The sequence below is a fragment of the Pollicipes pollicipes genome, unplaced genomic scaffold (assembly GCF_011947565.3).
Source record: "Pollicipes pollicipes isolate AB1234 unplaced genomic scaffold, Ppol_2.1 Scaffold_3447;HRSCAF=4054_pilon_pilon_pilon, whole genome shotgun sequence".
Taxonomy (NCBI): domain Eukaryota; kingdom Metazoa; phylum Arthropoda; class Thecostraca; order Pollicipedomorpha; family Pollicipedidae; genus Pollicipes; species Pollicipes pollicipes.
The window spans coordinates 17,048,363-17,069,701 of record NW_023596297.1 but is presented as its reverse complement, the minus strand read 5'-3'; the positions used below and the strand labels follow the sequence as shown (position 1 = coordinate 17,069,701).

Below are 21,339 nucleotides of genomic sequence, written 5' to 3'. Positions count from 1 at the left end.
GCCGGCGCCGGCGGCGGCTGACCCCGGACGCCGGCCGAGGCGCCGGACTGAGCGCCAGCCGGCGGACGGAGGGTGCCGCTCGCAAGAAGCGAGGCACACTTTCTATCCGCCGCCGGCCGGCCCGTCGCTCGGCCGCGCGACCGCCGACCCTCCCGCGGCGGAAAAACGGCGGCGTGACGGACGGCGAGCCTGAGCGGGGCGGGCGGCCGACGGCCCGCGCGCGGCCGCACCGCCGCGGACGGCGCGGCGCCGGCGGCCTGTGCTCGCTTGCGCTCGGCACTGCGCCCACGCCGGGCTCTGGCGCGCCGCGCGACCGCCCGGCGTCAGACGACAGCGGCCGAGGCCCCTCGGATGGAGATCTGTCGCCCTGATCCCGGCGTGATAGACGGAAATGTCCGCACACTCGACATCGTTGTCGATAGAATCGCACGGCTCGACCGCCGGCCCGGCGGTGCCGCGTCAGCACTGACGGGCGTCGTGCCCGAGCTGCGGCGGCGACTTTAAGACGCTGGACTCTGGCGGCCGCCCGAGTGGCACCGGTGGAGCCCGGCCACGTCCGGGTCCAGCTTTCAGGCGATCCTGATCCAGGCAGTGGTACTGCTGATCAGACAATGTGTCGCGCGTGGGTGATCCCGCTTTCCGATTTTTCTTCGCGTGTCCGACGGTCGGAATTGACCGGGCTGTACCGGCGACACGTCACCCCGTGGCTACAGGTCACACGTTTTCGCCGACGAACAGTGGCGTGTCGACGGCGGCGCGGTGCGTCACGACACCGCTCCGTTTTCGCATCGTGCCGTTTTTCCCACGGCAAATTGAGCGGCAAACATACATGTCAATTGGAGAAAACCACGCGGCGGCGACGTTCCCATGCCGAGCGGATGCAGAGGACGCGGGTGTCGGTCGGCGAGGCGTGGTGCGGCCGCGGCCGCCGCGCCCCTGGAGCGGCGCGCGCCGCCGATCGGTCGGTCAGCGCGGCCTTCCGACGGACCGTGACCGTACCCGGCGGCGGCCAGTTCGCTGACGGAAGCCTTTCTCCGGCGGCGGCGGTGCCGGCGACCGCTCGGCACGGCACGGCACGTCTGAGCCGTGGCGTAACGGCAGGGGCGGCGCTCGTTAGCAGGGTGTCCGAGGCGCCGCCCCGCTCCGCCCCCGGCGCGCCGTAAACGGAGCGGCGGCGTGCGGAGGCCAGAGTAGGACCGATGGTCGACGTCGACTGCCAGAGCAGCGTGACCGCGTTGCATCTCTTTCAGTTGGCTCGCTCCGGTCGCTGGCGATGGCCGCTGATACGCACCGGGCGCGGACCGCCTGGCACGCAGTGGGATAAGTCGGTGCAATTGCCGGGATGGCGGAGGGTGCGGAGGACCGGCGGCCAGTGGCGCTTACACGCGGGCGCGTCCCGCCGCACGCGGGCCGGGTCGTGCGCCTCCGGTGCGGGCGTGCTGTGCGGGCCGGCGGCATTCCGGCACGCTCGCCGATACCACGCCGGTTCAGGAGAGCCGGGTGATCTTCAGGCCTACCGACGGCGGCCATCACCGCGAGGAAGCACCGGGCCGCTGGTTGATGGGTGTGGGTGGGGGCGCCGCACGAGATTTCAGTGCACGGGAGGAATGGGTGACATCCCGGAAATCCTGGTGCGGCGGGAAAGGCGGACCAGGCTTTCTTTATGTCACCGACAGGGACATGTGCAAAGCCTTATCTAAGCCTTACAGCCTTACAGCAGATAAGCCTTACAAAGTCTTATCTCCCACAGCCAAAGCCAGAGGATGCCGCGGGCGTCCAACACGGCCTCTGGGGCGGTAGCTGTCGCTTGACTGGTTGTGTTGCGTTCCTGACGGATTTTGCGTCCTTGCTTCAGTGCTGAGCAATGCTATGCAATGCTACTCCAAGTAATGTGCTGTGCTAAGCTCGTTACTCCTTGTTTTGCAGGCTCTGGAAGAAGTATAAGTACTGCCCGATCTGCTTCAAGTGCTACAAGAAGCCCGAGGATCTGGGAATGGTCACGTGCTCCACCTGCAACAAATGGGTTCACAAGGGTAAGTCCCATCTCTGTGAATGAAACTGCCCAGACAAAAGACTAATTTTGCCACGGCTGGCTTTGATGGCTGTGACTTGGGCTCTGCTTCGCTTATGTTATCACATCTCCAAAAATGGCCTGTCCGGGAGGTCGCACGTGGTGAGACACGTGACGTGGTGGCGGATGTGGGCCGGCCGCGGCAGTGGCGCAGGTCTGACATTTCGTCTGACGGGCTGGCGGGCCGCGGCCGGCTGGCGCGCTTTCCAACCGCCTCCGAGCGTGCGCGGAAGCCGGACGCGGCCGGCGGTGAAGCTGTGACCGCCACCCGCTCCCGATGGCGGGAATGGGGTCTGGTCGCGGCGGGCCGTGTGGGGGCGAGGTGGCACGCCTGCTGGAGGTCGAGATGGCCCCACGCCGGCGGGAGAGCGGCACACGGCTGCCTTACGGGGCGGGGCGGCCGACCCGAGGCCGTTGCGCGGCGCGCTGGGGAGTGGACGCTGAGGCGGAGATCGCGCCTCTCCTTATCGATCGCTCGCATCCGATATGCACTGTTCGGCGACCGCGGTCGTAAGTGTCGGGGAATCATTTAAAACGATTCAGAGCAAAGGAATTCGGAACCCCTTCTCGTGGAAGAGGCTCAACCGTGAACCCCCGGTGGAAGAGTGACATTGTCATTTCAGAGTGACGCGTCAGTTGTCCTGACATGAATCCTATCCTGCGTTGTCTCGTGCCTTGGGCCATCCCCGCGGCAGGCGCACCGCGCTGCCGACCAGCGCCCGACCCCGAGCCTGTGGTGCGACCCGGCCTCGTGACCCCGTACCTTTGATGCGACCCAGCCCCGTGACCCCGTACCTTTGATGTGACGGCGCACCGCGCGAGCAGCCGCATCATGGCACGCTGACGTCACCGCTAGTAGCGTATTCGATAGGCGGGCTTAGCTCCCGTCGTGCTCACTGGCGCCAGCTTGCAAGATGCGGGAAGGCGAGCGACTGGCTCTCCGAGCAGTGGCTGGTACATAGTCAAACTGGTAATCAGCGTGTCTGTAATCTGTCCGTCGTCGGGTTGTTCCGTGTTGCCATTTGCGATCTGGCTTCGCTGCATTGATAAGGCCGCCCTTCCGTCGTCGGTGATGGAGACTCGCCGCACATATCTCTCTGATCCACTAACAGGGATTACTATCCGGGGGTTCGCTATACGCTTGGCAGAGACAGAGGCGTTGCTAAATACCGCGGACCGCGGCCAGTTTTGGAAAGCACTGCCACGAATCACGCCTTGTACCAGCGCGCTCGTCGCCACGCGTCTGCCGCCGGTCCTGCGAGCCAGCTCTGCATATCGCGCTAGCCGAGCACCCGCCGCCGTGCCCTTATAAGCCGCGGTCGCGCCTGGCGTGGCGCCCGGATCTTGTGAAACGGGCCGCCGGTAGCCGGCCGGCCCAGCTCCCGCGTAACGCGGCCGATGGGGGGCGGACGTGGGCGCCGACGGCGGCGGACGGCGGCGGACGGCGCGGCCTCCGTGCGCTTCGAGTCCGTCGGCGTCCGGTGGTCGGGTCCGGTGCGGTCCGATGGCCGAGCCGGTGAGAGGTCGGGCTGGAGGGGCGCCACGGCGCTGACGGCGCCCTGCGGACCGGCGGACCGGCGATCGCAGTGGCTGCGCGGTGACTGCCTCTGCCGGCGGCTGGTGAGATGGCGGCTGGTCGTGGTCAGTCAGCTGTGCCGTAAGCTGCGGCTGTCGCCACGCTCAGCGGCGTCCGTGACGCAGCTTAGTGCGCCGGCCCGGCGGCCCAGCGGCCGCCGTCGGCCGCCCCGCCGCCGGCGACAGCAGAGGACGCCCCGGCCGACCGAAGGACGCCCCGGCCGGCCAGAGGACGCCCCGCCGCCGCCAGGTCACCGACTCCGGGCGCGGCCGCGGCTGGGGGCGCCGGCCGCGGCCACTGCCCTGCGCTGCACGGTCGCCCGCGGCCCGGTCGCTGCGCCGGGGCCCCGCCCGGCCCGACTGCAGAGCCCGGCAACGGCGAGAGGCGGGACGCCTCCGGGGACGCGCGATCGTTCATCCGGCCGCCTGATTAAGCAACGCGGCGATTTAGGACCTTAGCCGGTGCGGCTTTCATTTGGCCGACGGGTCCGGGTGGGCGCTGCTGGCTCGACGGCGGTTCGCGCTCGGGCGCCGGCACACTGCAGACCCTGCCCCGCGCGCCCCGGCTCGCCACACTAACAGGCCGATGGGTGGGATGGCGGGTCAGCTGGCCGGGCCACCTGTCGGGAGCAGTCGGTGGTGATCCGGCTCAAGCGGGTGACTCGAGAGGCGGAGGCCCGCTTTTAACCCCAGCCAACAGTGGCCGCCTCTGACGCCCGGACGCTAGATATGTGTCGAGACTGAGTCCTTCATCGGTTGCGCCACTCTGTGAAGGCTCATTGTGTAATACATGGATTCAGCTTGCAGCGGCGCCCGCCGACGCCGCGGGAGTGCTGGCAGCGCGCCGCACGTGCCTGGCTCTTCGGGGTGCGGATGGCGACGGGTGACGCGTCGCTGACTGCCGGCGGGCTCATTTCTCGTCACGGTCTGTGATTTGTCGACTGGGTCACCTGAGAATCGCTTCTGACAAGATAGATTGACATGAGGGCGAGCCCCGACAGGCGAGGTTTGCTTCAGGACCGGGGCTGGCTGAGGCTGGCGCTGGGATGACGTCATAGCTCGGCGGGAGGCGTCGGCCGACGGCGATGCCTTGGTCGGGACGGGGTTTCCACCGACTGATGGAAAGTGAGCCCTCGGAACATGACGGGAATGAGAGAACGTGAGGATAGGGCACGCGGAATCGACAAAAAGAAGTGACAGGGCAGGAGACGTGCGTCTCGGGAGAAAGGAGAGGATGCGCGCCGAGAGCTCTGGTGAGGGGGGCTACGGCGTGGCCCAACCAAAGCCCCACGAAATCCAAATTGGTTGGTGGTTTTATGAGTGGTGGTGATAGGGGAGTGGGCGGGGGGTGGGGGGGGGGGGGGGGGGAGGGCGAGATGCAAATAGCTGGCTTTTACACGTACATAGGCTGTTTTTTCAGGCGGGGGCAAATTTATGGAGATTTTAGTCAAATGCTTTGTGCCGGAACGGGTGTGATAGGAGTCTATTGGGTCACATATGGGTTAAGGGTTCCACCCCCCCCCTCCCCCCTACCCCGGAACCTTGCAGATGTACACCAAAGCGCTCCAACATTGTACCAGTGTATACCAGTCTTGTCAGTGTGCTTGTGGTCACGTCATCCACCCCCACAAGCACGATCAGTGAACCGCACGTCTCCCCGGAGAGTCATCCGATGATCCCGCGCCCTTGCCATGGACTGATCCGACAGCTTCGACGTGCCACGATCCGGCCGTTGTCCGCGCGATCCATCGATCCGTGGAGTCTGTCTGACTGATCCCGGCCCGGACTGTGGCCCACCCGACCTCGGCCTCGGCCCTCGGTCCGCTGGCTTATGGGCGCTGCATGACCTTTAGCAGTCGATGCGCCCTAAAACCCCAAATCATCATCATCATCATCACCATCGGGGTCGCGCCGCGGCGGTGACGGCTCCCGGTCGTGATCCGGTGACGCGCAGTTCTCGCGCCTCCTCGCGCCTCCTCGCGCCTCCTCGCGCGGTCCTCGCGCCTCCTCGCGCCTCCTCGCGCCTCCTCGCGCGGTCCTCGCGCCTCCTCGCGCCTCCTCGCGCCTCCTCGCGCCTCCTCGCGCCACCTCGCGCCTCCTCGCGCCTCCTCGCGCCTCCTCGCGCCACCTCGCGCGGTCCTCGCGCGGTCCTCGCGTGTCCTCGCGCGGTCCTCGCGCCTCCTCGCGCCTCCTCGCGCCTCCTCGCGCGGTCCTCGCGCCTCCTCGCGCCTCCTCGCGCCTCCTCGCGCCTCCTCTCGCCTCCTCGCGCCTCCTCGCGCCTCCTCGCGCCACCTCGCGCCTCCTCGCGCTCCTTCGCGCCTCCTCGCGCCTCCTCGCGCGGTCCTCGCGCTCCTTCGCGCCTCCTCGCGCGTCCTCGCGCGCCTCGCGCCTCCTCGCGTGTCCTCGCACGTCCTCGCGCGCCTCGCTTCCGTCCGGCCCTGCGGCGCGGCTTGCCGCACCCTCCACTTCCCGTCGCGAGAGGCAGCGCCGCGTGGGTGGAGCTGGAGGCCGGCCGGAGAAACTGCTGGCCAGTGTTGACTGCCGGCGCGGCCGCCGCCGTGTTTGACCGGATGCGACTCTCTCGTAAAGGACGCGGCGCAGCGCGACGCGACGTGCGTGGGCGGGCACAGGCGCGGACGCGGATGGGCCTGCAGGGATGCGGCCCGATGAAAGTGAGCGTGTGGCGCCGGCTGGTGCGAGATGAACCCGTCAGGTGGGTGCGCCACCTGTGGCGCGGACCTTGGACGAGCCGTCGGCTCTCGCGTAGCGCGGTTCGAAGCGGCGTTGCTATGCGCCCTTCAGCGTTACCCACTGAGGCGGCGGTTGGATGGGAATGTCTGCACAAGCCGCTGACGTGATTAGCGCAGGCTGATGTGTGCAGCCCTTTAAAAAATAAAATGCCGACGTGAGGCCTTGAACGGCGCTCCGTTCAGGCTACGGTCGGCTGGGTGAGGTGAGAGCTGTGCGGCGGCGTCCGGCCGGCGTCGGGCCGGGTGCGTGAGGGCAGCGCCGGCTGGTCGCCGGCCCGCGCAGAAGTCCAGCAGCGCTGCGACGAGACGAAGTGATGTTGCAGTAGCAGCTTGGTTTGTGCTGTCTGCTCCTCGCCGTCTGCTCGGGGATGATGTGAAACAAACGACAGCGCTGATTGGAGCAGGGGCTGATGTGGTGACGAGTGCCAGTTTAGTTCTTTGGAGGTGACGAATGCTGGTTTGGCTCCTTAAAGTTAAGTCTGAAATCGCAGCGCGGTGACGTGGCGGCGCGGAGGGTCTGTGCGTCCGCAAGAAATGAATGCATGTGTTTGCACTTCGCGATTGTGCCATGCAGTTCCAGCTGTGTCAACGTTTCGTTTGGACCGTGGCTGTTCAGGTGTGGACACTTCTGGTTGGTTTTTGTGACTGACATCGTGGAAAACAAGCGTGAACGCATGGAACGATATGGCCAGTGCTGCACGTCTCCAATTCTTAATACAACAGTGAGAGACGTGCTGCAAAGAGGCTGCGTTAAGTTGAGCAGCGTATATCCTTCTGATGAAGCAGTGCCTAGGAGTGAGCTTGCAACCTGATCGTACAAAATGGGCTGGGGCTGGTCAAAAGATTAAAATCGCTTGGGCATTGTCTGTACGAGACCCCCAGTATTTCCCTAAGAATTCCATTATGGCAACGGTGCACACCATCTACTTTTTGCCCAGAACGGCTCGGACTCTCACTGGTCGGAACAGAGGCCTCCAATGGCTAGCGGAGGTTTACTGGCGCCATCTTATCTTCATAATTGCTTTTCTGCACGCTTGTCACATCGTGGAACCTCAATCAGAGGTCTTTTTAGGCGATTTATGGCGCAACCTCATGCATCCGAGAGAACAGACGTATCCACACGCTGGTGGAAGTCTCATGACCAGGCTGTCGCGGTATCGCTGGCGCTGGGAAGGGAAAACATCCGCTGCAGGGGTGCCGGAGGGGCAGACTTCACTCACGCTCATCGGACGAGAGTCGGGCAATTTCCCCTGACGCGGAGGGGCATGTTTTGTAGACCGCTGGCGCGCCAGGCAGCACCGCTCCGCGACGTCAGCCCCCGGGGTATCAATTACCACACCGTCCTTGCTGCGCGCGCCTCTGTCTGGAACGTGCCATTACAGATGGCCGTGAAACGGCGTAATTAATAGTGATGTTTTCACCAGCCTTCAGTTCTCCCAATGTCATGCCCACTACAAAAAGGTCAATAGTGTTGGGTTGTTCGCGTGGCGATAGGCACGTGTTTTAAAACAATGCTTCGAGGCTTCATCATTTTTCATGTCTGAGGACTTTCAAACACTGGTACACGGGCATTGCGTGATCGCGATCTTGTGCCTGCACAAATTGCTGCACTCTCCGTTCTTGGTGAGGACATCTCTGACTAGGGCTGTTTTCCTGTGCTCATGTCGGCAGCATGGTATGCAGCACGTACGTTTCCGCTTCATTAATGGTCTGGATAAGTACGGGGCGTTCGGCAGGAGCCGCCGGGAGCCTGCTGTGGGGACCGCGCTCTCGATGCGCGGCCCGCGCCTAGCACCAAACGCGAGTCAAGCCCTGCGCTGTCGCATTCCTCCCGCCCAACCCGCCGCGTAACGTGTGGGTGCCTCGGCAGCTGTTGGAGTTCAGGTCGGCCGGTGCAATCTGGTTTCAGTGAGAGGAGAGCTATCAGCTAGGTGTGATAGATGCACCATCCCCTTACCCAGACGATCATTCCGACTGATTCATGCAGCACACAACGGCATATGTTCACTGCAGTGCAGTGTACCGATAGTTGACGACAGTGAAATCCCGGATGGCTAGTCGCGTGCGACTGTCGGTGGACTCAACTTGTAACTTGAAGCCGACAACACATGTGGTACTCGGGGGGGGGGGGGGGCTTAGCAATGATCGATAGGCTTTCGCACTGATTAGTGCAATGATTGTCTCATCCTCTCACATAGCTACCCTGGCTTACCCAACAGGAGCGTTTCTCTTACATCAACGTGCATTTCTGCGAGAGTTTAGCCTTGGCATCCCTGAAGCCGGAAGCCAACTGGTGACATGGGCAGCGGCTGACAGCAGGACTGCAGATTCCTACCACCACGGGGTGCTCTCGACCGGCGGACCAGTTACGCCTCGTACGCTAATCCGGCTGGCGTCGACCCAACTGCCGCCCGATCGAACAGCATTAACTGATAGAAAGTTGCATGCGTACAGTGGCGCGTGTTTGTTCTGTTTTCTTCATTAGCGGCACATGATTGGTCTCATTATGGCTAGGAAGCTCAATTAGTTATGGGAGGAGTGGCAAGCTCTGAGCACACAGCGCGTGTACTAACGTTCCCACGCGAGCTGGTCGCTTATATCCCGCACGCTTTCACCGCCTACTGTTGAGCTATTGGGGGATGGTGATTGTTTTCTTACGTGACACATGGTTCGATATGGGCGTAGCTCGCGATCAGATGAACTCGATCGGAATGTTTCCATATGTGTCGCGTATCAATCTTTGTGTAAAGGCATGTGTGAAAATGTCCTGCGTTGTCTCACTCACGCAGTATCAGCTCACTGACCCACGTACTTCACAGTGTTCGGGCAGGTTGGTGTTGTACATTCATTATAGGCTTAGGGAAGAGGGGTGGCACTAGCCCTCCGTTTTTGGTGGAGACTTAACAGCGGCGCCATGACGGTACGGGGAATTAATCGGCTTTTGATTAGGAACATGAGGTTCGGCTTCCCACTTTTTCCTACGGTTCTATGCCCTTGGCAAGTATGCGGATTAGTCAGCCCAGAAAGAGCGGATGCGGACGCTAAGCTTATATCCACCTGTATGAATCGACCGCCCTATGGCAACCTTCCTCACTATTCTCGCGCCACCACGAGGTCGGCAGCCGGTTCTGTGCCGGCCCCGCGCCTGCGATGCGTGCCTCCGCGCCGCCGCCCGTCCCCGGCCTGTGCCGGCTGGCTGGCGGGCGGGACCCCATATAGATCCCGTCTGGTGTAGGGCCGTGTGTGGCGGAGGCGGAGGAGGCCGCGTCCTTCCGCTGTCCGCCGCCGGGCCCGCCGCCGTCGGCAGATGACACCGGTTCACCTTGGCGCGCCGGGCCTCCCCTGGCATCGGCGGCGGCGAAGCCCGGGGAGGCGCCGCCTCTGTGCCGTGACCTTCGGCGGCTGGCGACCCTGCCGGGGCTCTGACCTCCCCCGGGGTCGAGGTGGGCGCGGGGCCGGGCAGGAGGCCCCCGCCGCCGGCGGCCCTGTCTGACCGCTCGGACGCCGTCCGGGGCGTGCTCGCGCGGCAGAGAATGACCCCTCCTAATGTGCACCGCCGGGCGCTCCACCCGATCGGATCGTTGACCGGCGCTGTCGGACTGGGCGCCTCCCGTGGAGAAGCCGGGCGGCCGGTGCGATGACCCCTCACCGGCCAATGGGTCCAGCACGGGTCACCGAGACGAAGACGACTCGGCAGCCAGAGACGGACAGCGGTCCCGTCCTCAGGCCACAAAAAGCGCCGCCTGTCCAGTTTGGCATGACGCGGTTCAACGGTCGGGCTCTGGGCCGTTCCTGTTTTCCGTGCGGGATTCCTGGCCGACCCCGAACTGGGCTGTCGGTGTTATTGGCAGTCGGCTGCCCTTGTGGCGCCCGAGATCCTGCCTCGTCACGGCTCCGAATGCGCCAAGGTTAGATCAGTGCGCCCAGGTACGCTCGTCTCCCCAGATGTCCGTGATGTCCTCTTCTACCGATTATGCGCGCGGGCTAGTAACTATTCTATAGTCTATTTTATGGTCACCTGGCTGCGAACCTAGCACGTCCAATGGGCCCCGCAGTATCTATCGTTCGCTGGTGGAATAATCCGACCGGATATGCCCGACCCGACCCGACTCGACCCGATCTGCTCCGATCTGAGGTCAGAGAAGCTGCTTCTGACAACCAGAACGTCCTGCAGGGGAAAGGAACATCTTAACACGCGTCCAACATTCATAAATCCATTTGGAAACACGATATGGCCAAATATGGACAGTTCTGTGGAAGCCTTACGCATTGAGCTGACGGACATTTTAATGCAAGATTTGTCTGGACTGAAATTTGTGAAAGCTTACTGGTTGATATGCCACTTGCAAGCTTTCGACATTCGCTAGAGTGCGTGCCAATTACTTCTTATTACCTTTCACATTGCTTATACCACCATCAGCTGTCTCCGTTAGTGCGGAATTTCTCAACCAGTACGTGTTATAACCCAGTTTCCTGGTCATAAGACTTACTGGCTGCTTTGCGACGCTGGCTGCTTTCAACATTTTGGCGTGCCATATAGTGTCAGGGGAAATTGCTAATATTATTTATCAACTGTGTGTCTAGTCACGGGCCCTTCCGTGTTTCTTGGTATGCGTATTAATAACCGTTACAGTGTGCGCGCGGAAGACAAGCCGGCTGCGTTTATTGCCGTCAGATTGGAGCAGCCACAAGCAGTGGTGGTCACGTGCACAGCCCTCGTGATAATGACAACCGGGAGTCCGCGAAGGTTGTGAAGCGGCACCAATCCTCCGCTCTGTAAAGCTGGCGCCAAGCGCAGGCTTCTCAGAGACGAATACGCCACAGCCCCCTGGCAGTGACTTGCGCCGGCGGCGCGGGGCATCGTGCGCCATTAAAGGCGATCTGGCTCCGAGCGTGATCAAATGATCCTGGCACTGGCCTCGTTAGTTCCGAGCGCGGGCGCTGCCCTGCCCCAGTGAATTCATGGCGTCGCTGAGATGCTGTCCGCGGGCGCGGAATCGAGCGATGGAATCGATACGAACCGGTTCCCCGTATATAGTTGGTCCTACTGCGCACCGCTCGAGAGCGATGACCGCTAACTGCTCAGGGCGGGGCGGTCGGTGATGCTCGGGGTCTGTGACCTAACCTGATGTGACAGTGGTTGTTGGACTGTGACCTGACCTGACGCGATGGAGACTGTCGGACGGTAACCCGGGAGGAGTCTGTGACTTGACGTGACAGGGACTATTGGACGGTGACGTGACGTGACGGGCAGTGACAGTAGGCGTGTGAACCGGGAGGGGTATGTCACCTTACGTGACAGGGACTGTAGAACGGTGACCTGACGTGAGGGGCGGGGACTGTAGGCGGGTGAACCGGGAGGGGTATGTGACCTGACATGACAGGGACGGTAGGACGCTGGCCTGCTTATACAGGGTTCTTCGAACTGTGGCCCGTGAGGCCCGTTCCCGTGCTTACCTTCGGGCAATTGCATGGAATGCGGCCCGATCAGTGATGTTATCATTAATGGCTTCACTATTCACTGCTGTTGGGTCGCTTCTACTACCAAGCAATAGCCGAAATGACCCCTGCGTTTTGCATCTAGGTATGGTCAGTGATGTAACTTGTAAACCTCCTTCCCGCGGTCATTTGTGGGCATGTACGTTCGTGTAGTCAGCATGCAGACGTTCGCGTCATGCGACGAACTGTCCCCGTTCGCTTTTGACATGCGTCGCTCCCCTTCCAGAATGCATCGAGAGCCTGGGCTTCGGCGCCGCGTTCGTCTGCCACGACTGTCAGGAGAAGCGGCAGCAGACGATGAAGCAGAACCTGAAGAACGCCGGCCAGCTCCGCACCGGCCGTGTGGTGTAGAGGGCGCCGCCGGGCCCGGCTTGCGGCGCCGCAGGCCCACGCAGGTGGCGCAGTCGGCGGACGCAGGTGGCGCTGCTGCGGTGCCGTTGCCGGCGGCACGGTGCAGTGATCAGCGGGCGGACGCGATTGTGCACTAGCACTGGGAGTGCGCTGTCAGGCGGGAGCTGGCGACCACTGGTCGGAGAAGCACGCCGGTGGCCACAGCTGCCACATATATTCAGAGACTGCGTGGGCGAGCCTGGGTCATTCAGATCCATTCACGTAGTCTGCGAAGACAGCGCCAACATTCAGTGAAACCCACGGCCGTCTTCCAAGGATTCTTCAACGGACCGTGACCCGTCGCTCGTTTTAGAACGGATTCTCGCCTGATCTAGAGTCACCGACGGCTTTTGGAGCGTTCGCGTGTGGGCACCGCCGCATTCCAGGGACTGAGAGTTTTGACGCCGGCGTCGGCGCCGGCACTGAGGCCTTACACAGGGCTCAGCCTAGCGTGGCGGGGCTTTGGTGTCGTGAACGGAGGCCTGCCCAGTCAGCGGCTCCGAAGCCGACATTGATCGCGCCCGCGCAATCTGTGAGAGGACACGGCGCCGTGTTTTGGTGCCCGCCTTTGTGGTCGGGCTTTGACTGGCCTTCAAGAAGTTGCGATGTTCGCAAAGATTCAGCGGCGCGGAGATGATTTGAGCTGCACAAAAAGTGGAGGCCGTGTTGAAATTCAGCAAACATCGCCACTGTTTGAGGGAGGCCGTTTCCTCCATGGCATGTAGACTTCGGCCATGGAGGGGATCTTCGAGGTCGGTGGAAAGCATAGTATTAAGTTTCTCAGTGTCGTGTGTTTGTCTCGGACCCGCGTTCATTGGAGATGTGCAGTGTGCGGTGTGAGGTAGACTCTATAGTGCACTCGTGGTGGGCCCAACTATCGTTCGGTGGTTGTCTCCTGCACTCTAGCTCCAGTCCCGCGGACTTCGTTTGGACCACTTTTGTAATAAACGCTGCTCCGGACACGCTATATTCAAACACGACAACAACACAGGATCGGGCGTCGGCCTCCGCTACGACCAGCGTACGACCAGCGCAAGCAGGGCGGCGGCGACTGCGGCGGGGTTGGGCGACGTTCGCACAGCGGGGGCGCTGACGCCTGGTCTCCCCGTGCTGCCACCGCCGTATTGATCAGCTAGGAGGTCGTGAAGCCGGCGCGGGTACGCGCCCAGCACTCGCAGCACGCGGGCGGCGCGGTTGACGCGGCGCACGCGCAGCAGCGCGCCGGCGTCGGCGTCGAACGTGACGCGCACGTGCACGCGGCGCAGCGCGACTCCCAGCCGGCTGCTCACCTGGTACAGGCGCACGTAGAGCGTGGCGTTGCGGTGCGGCACCCGCAGCGCGCGGCCGGGTGCGGCGGCCAGCGCGTCGGCACACTCGGTGCGGCCGTCGCCGGCGGCGCCGGGCAGCACCAGCACCGACAGGCCGAGGCTGCACGCGTCGCGCGCCAGCCGCTCGAACGCGACGCCGGCCAGCGCCTGCGCCAAGTAGGTGGCGGCGTCGACGGAGGCGCGCGCTTGCGTGCCGGCCGGACCGCGCAGCAGCAACGTGCACGACTCGGGCCGGTACTCGTGGCGCACGGCCAGGCCGGCGGCGCCCAGCCTAAAGGCAGCCGGCCGCCGCACGGCGCGCAGGCAGCGCGGCGCCGGGAACGGCGGTCCGACCGTCGTCTGGCAACGCGCGCCGCCGTGGCTGCGAGGGCACAGACAGCGGCAGCCGGCGCCCATGTAGCCGAGGTTCTGACAGGGCGCCGCGCGGCCGCCGCAGCGCCGCCGCGCCCATAGTCGCACGCAGCCGTACTCGGTGTTGATGACGTAGCGGTCCAGGTGCGACAGCGTCGGCAGACCCGGCACGAAGCGCACGTCGTCGTTGTGGTCGACGAGGTGCTGGTGCAGCGGATTGCGCGTCACGAACACGGCGTTGCCGTCGCGGCTGCCGGCGAACGTGCCGTAGTGCATGATGGAGAGGAAGTCGTACGGCACGCGCGGCGCCGTCAGATCGCACACTTGCGACTGTGCCCAGAGGTGGCGCGACAGGCGCATGTGGTGGAAGTTCACGCTGAGCTGGCGGCGCGCCGCCGGCCGCGACATCTCGTGCGCCAGGCCGACCGTGTGGCCGATCTCGTGGATCACCGACGTCTGCTTGCACATGTTGGGGTCGAGGTTGAGGACCTGCGGCCGCAGCCAGCCGGGCCGGCGGCGCGACGGCAGCTGCTGCCGACCTACGGCCGAGTAGCAGCCGTCGGGCGAGCCCTGCACGCAGACCACCGGCTGGCGGCTGGGATGGCTGCAGTTGACCCACGAGTCGTGCTCCACCTCCCTGCCGGCGGGCCCGGATCGGGACGGAGTCACGCTCGGTTGGGCATGCTGCTATGGTGTCTCGGTGGCGTCGTGAGACAAAAATAACTTGGTCGAATGTGCGTAACGCAAGGATCTGGGCGAGCAAATTGCGCGCCCAGATCTCTGAAAGCCTCTTTTGCTAATCGGTGCCCAAACATTCTACCCATCCTGCCGAGTTATACCCAGCACTGGGCTCATCCAACCTCAAATCATATGAGATGGATCTGACTGCTTCTACCCAACCGTCCACAGAATTAGCCTCGCGCAACCGAAACTCGGACGGCTTTGTTGTCCTTCTGGCCTGTGCGAGTGTGGTAATCACAGCTGAACCGCTGGCGGCTCGGCCTCGCCTACCTGAAGCGGATGCAGGTGTGGTGCTCCCAGTGCCGTCGGCCGTGTTCCCAGGCCTCGCGCACGCCCTCGTCGGCGTCCGAGGCCAGGTAGAAGGGCACCTCGGGCCAGCCGGCCGCGCCCGGCGGCCAGAGCGCGTCAGCCAGCAGGCCGCCGCGCGTCGGGTCCGGCTGGTAAACCCACGCCAGCAGCTTGTGCTGTGGCCGCGGCCCGCCGGCGGCCGGCTCCGGCGCCAGCATGTCGTCGTTGAGCTGGCCGAGACCGAGGCCGAGGCCGGGCGGGCAGGCGGCGGCGCTGGACAGTAGCAGCAGCAGGGGCAGAGTCTGCCTGTAACAGAGCGCGGAGGCGTACCGGATACATGGCGATCAACGTGGCCATGGCGACGGGCGGCCTTCGCGAGAGGATGAACGGCTTTGGGTGGCATTCAGCCATGGTTAGTCCGTTAACGTGATTACACTGTCGTCGCTGCAGTCGCAGCTTTGGTGGCACTAGTGTTTCCATCAATCCTGCTTTTGTTTTGAGGCTGGTCCAACGATCATGCTGCACAAGCCTGAACAAGTTTGTAAGGCTCAAGGATTTGAAAAGTGGCAGAAATAATAACCATAATGCTATTGAAAAATGGGTTGGCAAAGAACAGCGAGTGGTGCTGTTTCAGCAGACTTTTGTTTCAGTTAAGCATCATTACTGTAGCATCTTATACTTATATTAATTTTTATTTACAAGAAAAACATTTCGAATAGCACGTAACATTGGGAGGACCCGTAGTGGGAGGCTGCGCATCAGCCACTGGCTTCAGATTTTTAAAGCTTTCATTATTTGTTGCTTTCGCCTTTGCTCCTCTTACCTTTTTCTTTTCGCATCCTTTTCCATTCCGCGGTTTGCTTCTCACAGAAAAGGAGGTTATCCGCGCATGCAATTGGATAAAATTACATGAGGGGATGCCCAACGCTGATTGCGGCCCATGGCGAAGCTAAATAAGCCTGACTGAGTCTAAAGGGAGCACATAACAGGGAAATTAGGATAAACCCGTCCGAGATTAAACAGATCAGAGTCGCTGCGCGTTTCGCGTGCTGAAATCTATATTACTTTCCATTCGAGTTAGAGACTATGTCCAAACCCTAGGTTTTCACAATATTGCTAAGCGTCTGATCCTCTTTCATTCGCTTGAGTTGGGTCCGGGCTCAGAGTTGCCGTTTCTTTAAATTGGTGACGCTGAGTGGGACCTTGATTCGCCTGGCAAATGAATCACTTCACTCCTGGATTGAATCCAAGTCCCGAATGGTCGTAACCTCGGAATAGGCTAAGAGTAAGTCGTACCTGCTGCTTGATGATTTCTAATTATAGAAACGGTAGTTGGTCCTCCAACATTAAACCACGCCGGGATTCGGACTACCACCATCATGGAAGGAGCTACGCGCGACACTTACCGTTTCCACAGCCATGTCCTTCCTCATGCAGGCACGTCAAGTGAAGAAATCCTGTTATTCCTGCATGAAGCCTTCTGCTAGGTGACACCTTTCCTATAAAGTGTGCCTCGCATGCTCAATGTCAGCCTTGCCAGTGACTTCAGAGAAAGTACAGTTTGATAAGATAACGTAAACCTTCCTTTGAGCAATGGTCAACTTGCCAGATGCAAACACTGCTATGCGAATTAGTCTCTGGGCTATCTTGTTTTCCTATAAAGATTCTGGGTCCTTGTGCTATCTTAATATTGGCCTGATATCTTGCTTCTTCACGATACTACGCTGAGTTACTGAAAATCAAGGTGCAAAGCTGACAAAAGCGAGAAAATTCTGAAAAGCCAACAGTCAAGCATAACACGTGCAACCTGTTTCTACGCGCACCTCCGCAGGCGATAGCTCCGGCTGAGCAGACGTAGGCTGTATTTTCTATTTGAGCCTGACGCATGTGTGCACCAAACATTCCGCATGGTTTGCACAGGGTTTTAACATAAACCAGTCGGCTGCCGATGAGAGTATGCTTCCGTCATATACATGCGTTCAACTTGAAGGCAAACCGCCCACTTGTATGGCAAACACACGTCCCAGTCCAAAAACCTGAGTTCGAGCCCAAGTGATGGCTTCATGGATCTGAGCTTGTGACTAGGTCCGAATTCGAATCTGAATTCGTGTTTATGTCAAGCATTTCCACGTCACGTGTTGGTTCGGGGTTATGTCGAGTCGTACTTGAGTCTTGTTTTATTGTCATAGATAATGTAGTATTAATAACTTCATTTCTCGGTCAAAAACCAGGAGAATGAAGATATAGAATGATGAATAGAGATACATAGTAATATTTTTTAACGTCTTAGCTGTCTTATCTAGGTAAATAACGTTCCTCGCGAATATATTTTTAACAGCTTACGTAACCTTGTTTTATTTTTGTGAAGCGTTAATCCCGAATCTGGGTCATAGATTTAAAGACATTTTACTCCAGTTACGAAACATTCAGTTAGAATTGAATGCGGATCCAAATCTAGACCAGATATATTTTTTTCAATGAGTCCGAGTAGAACCCGATTGATGTATGAAATAACGTGCCTGTTGTGTTCAATCGTCAAAGGTCTCAATTGCGGAATCAGTTTCGAATGCGGTGACACTCGGCCCCATACATCTCACATATATGAATGCGCATAGTTTACTTAATCCTCAGTGAGTCTGTGTCGCATCGCATTTTTTATCGCACTAGTCTTTGTCGCATTTAACGCATCAGCGAAATTGCAAGATCTCGTGAATTTATTTTGTTTTTCAAGCAAACGTATGCCTCAGAGCCAATTTGTAAATTCAAGGAAGCGATCTCATCCTAATCCCTCTCCTCGTCGGATGATAACTGCCATAAAGCGATGACATGCACCGCGCGGCCTCGACCAGCCGCTGGCGACCATCCCCTCAGCTCCAGCCCCACCGGGGGCGACCTAGGGCCCCGCGGTCGTCGGGGGCTCGTTACCCGTTTATGAGCGCTGATGAAATCGAGACGGAACCACGCTCCGGCCTACATCCGCACCATTGTGGAGGCTGATGCGGAAGTCGCCGCGTCGGAGACGATGGCGACGTCCCGCTGGCGATGTCGGATGCATGGGCTGGACGTTAGTCGTCCAGTAACAATACACGTCAGCCGCAAGTGTTGAAGCACACTGTGACCCCATCAGTAATGGTCCAGTTGGCTTGGACGACTGCCATTGGTGGTAACATGGTACATGGCCTGGTGACATGGCCTGGTGACATCACGCGTGGAGTGTAAGCATTTTTCGGTTGATATAAACTGGACCGTGTTTCTGACACCTATTGTTGTCATGTCAACGTGAAGTCTGTTGCTCGTTATGTTTTCTCAATATCTATATCCCATGGCTTCGATTCATTTCCCCCAACGGCTGAACTCATGCTATATACGTCATGTTTATAGCATGAACTCACATTAGCGCTGCTCTCACCACTTCTTCCAATTACCCAGTTCACTTTTCCGTTGCCGAGCATATGAGTGTCGCATAGAAGGAGAATGATCACGCTTGCATGGCCAGAGTCATGACTCTGGGGTGTTGGTGCTTGCGAGTGTCGCTGCTCTTTGGTCAGAGAGAAGCGCTTGACAGCAAAGCGCTGCTCTCACCGAAGCGTCGTCTGTAGATCTACTGAGGCCCAGCAGTTCCATTCGCCGAGTCTTTGGTTGCCTGACTTATACAGACATTCATCGGTGGTGTTCCTGCCCATTTGAACTTTTGAACAAGACGATCGATTCTAGATTCATTTGTTATGCTCGTATGCTCTGGAACCCCTGTCCGTGCATTGTAGGTCATCTTCTTTAAGTTTGTCTTTCCTATCCACCCAACGTTGAGCCAGCTGTTCAACGTAGAGTGATAAAGCAATGGAACGTACTCGTGTCCGGTTGGGAGGACCACAAAGGCATGGATCACAGCTATATGTATAATGCGATATAATATATGTATAATGCGATTCGACTTCGGCGGACTTCCACAAGCAGAAGCTAGTTTTTTTCCAAAACGTGGCTTAAACTTCAGGCTTGACATCAAAGCGCTGCTCTCACCACTTCTTCCATTTACTCATCACGTTTCCGTTGCCGAGCACTTGAGAATCGCATAGAGGACGATCACGCCTACACCGACACATTTACCAAGTCGATAGATGGTTTGCGCATGGCCATCTTTGGTTGAGATCAAAGCTCTTGCTATTTCCAGCTCCACCAGCAAACTTCAGGCTTGATTTAGAATGATCTCTACGTATGTTCTGATTCTGACTTATACATCCTGATTTATGCCCGATCGTGATTCATGTATCAAAGCCAATTCGAGATGAGAGGAGTGCTTCAGCTAAAGTGTACAATACTGAATGATTGTTACATAACTGTCATACAGCGCCGCCATGCGGCCACCCGCGCCAAGCCTCAGCGATTGGCCCTCAGCAGCTGCGAATTGACTGATCTTAAGTCTTGACCATTACATGACCGCTATTTCGAGGATGTGAACTCACGAGTCGGCCATGCGTATGCAGTCGTCAGATACTTAGTCAGGCTCTCCGCTCTGACGCTGTTGTAATTGGAACGTTGGTCTCACCCCCAGAGAATTTCCCACGCGGTGATCTCGAATCCCATCACCACGTGTGCGGATCACATACCCGCGCGTGGGTCCAAGTCCCACCTGTGTCGTATCTACTCGACAGGAAAGGGGAACCCCTAGCACGAGTGGCCCGCCAGTCATGAGATGCCTCTGAATGGTACGTTCCAAGCCCCTTATGCTATTTGGGGAACAGGTCGTAGTGGATCACACCACAGTTCGCTTTCACGTGCCTGGTTTTGCCGGCGCCGGCACCACGATATTTGTTTAGCGGGGGCTATGATTCCATCGTCACTCAAACAAGCGACCCATGCAACGACAGTTTGATAAAGACGATGCCCGGCCCTCTGCGCACCGAGTCAGTTCGTTTTTTAACGGAGTGCTCGTTTTTGACCCGCTAAAATTGTCTCATGTGTAGATTGTCGAGACCCTGAAGCAGTGTCACCGACGGCGCGGCTCCAGCACTCCTGTGTCGGGTTCACAACGACGGGGTACGGTCATCTGGATTTCCCGTCCGCCGTGCTACGGCTTCTTTGAGCGTGTCCAGTGTGAGAAATTGCGATGCTAGTGACTATTACCGGTTACATACATCAAAAGCAGATTGTAGAAGCATTCAGGAATGATTCATAGCTGGCTGAGATTGACTCTGCATGTTCATATAGTATGCTACAATGTCCCATAGGCATAATAACAATGAAGCCTGGCCGTCATGACATTTCAATTATCCTGACAGCTTAACAAAAGCTCTGCTGTGATGCGTGAAAATATTTGACCGTAAGTTGGCTGTTTTTCGCTCTCTATTCCCGGGACGTCACTGCACCATGCGACTCACGAAAGTGGACGACTCGTTCCTCTACAATAGCCTACGCTTGTCGACTCCATGCCAGCCTGTCCCCGATCACTGTCGCGTTTCGACGGGTGCCGAGCCTATTCCCTGGGGTCCCGGGCGAGCGGGACGGCCCGTCACCCCCGGACACCGCACCTCGTCCGCGCGCACGCGCCGGGTCGATCCCCAGTCAGCCCCATAAATCCGTCCGGCCTGGGAGGCGGGCACGGTGGCGTGTTTCCGGGTCGGCTCAGCTGCCCGCGACTGCGGACGGCTGGTGTCGGTGAGGTCGGAAAGTGCGTCGAAAGGTCGGCGAGGACTCGCTGCTGGGTCACGTGGTACCACGCGGCGGGTCGAAGGGGACACGGCGATGGGTCAGGCGAGAAGGTTTGGTGATGTGCCGATTGAGTTTGAGTATGGGTCGCCGTTTTCCAGCTGTACAGTGAAAAAGGGACTTTAAATAGCGGCACCGTTGTTAGGCCCTAGCTATTTTTGGACTGATATCGAGTATCAGATGACTCATTTATAAATGCATTCAGTTAGCTACAATACTTTGAATTTGGACATGATGAATGTATTTGCACGTATCAAGCAAAGACTGCCGTGCTTGACGAAAAACCTGATTATGTCCGCCGGCTAATGGGTTTGGTGGCAAAACCAGTCTTTCTGCCTCAAAGCGGATGAATAAGCCACTGCAGTACAGTCATGCGCGAGTGACAGTCGAAGGCAGTACGACAGCAGAGGGCAATTACCCAACCTTTGACAGCATACATTTGGGAGCAAGGACCAAAGGCCGTCAATAGTTTTTAATCTCCATCCTAGTTCTTGAAAAGTGCTGGCCGACGGTGATTTGCTGCGCTCCTTGGTTAAAGTAAATAGAGCAAGTACAGAAATATGAGAAGTACATAATGGTCAATACACCGCATCAGAAGTGCACAATTAAGCTAGACGTAACATAAATGTTTACTATGAAAGCT

General features: G+C 59.3%; 1 protein-coding gene across 2 annotated transcripts in view; it reads left to right on the top strand.

Moving 5' to 3' along the window:
• The window catches only part of LOC119091363 (PHD finger protein 10), a 97,462-nt gene that overhangs the window by 55,385 nt on the left and 20,738 nt on the right, over positions 1-21,339 (top strand). The window contains exons 10-11 of one of the 2 annotated variants that reach the window (XM_037214111.1): positions 1,927-2,033; positions 12,122-13,245. The exons of the other annotated variant lie outside the window; for it this stretch is intronic. Coding sequence (XP_037070006.1) covers positions 1,927-2,033; positions 12,122-12,246 — 232 coding nt within the window. The 3' untranslated portion in view covers positions 12,247-13,245. Of the gene's footprint in view, positions 1-1,926; positions 2,034-12,121; positions 13,246-21,339 lie in introns of those variants that run through there. 2 annotated transcript variants of the gene reach the window in all.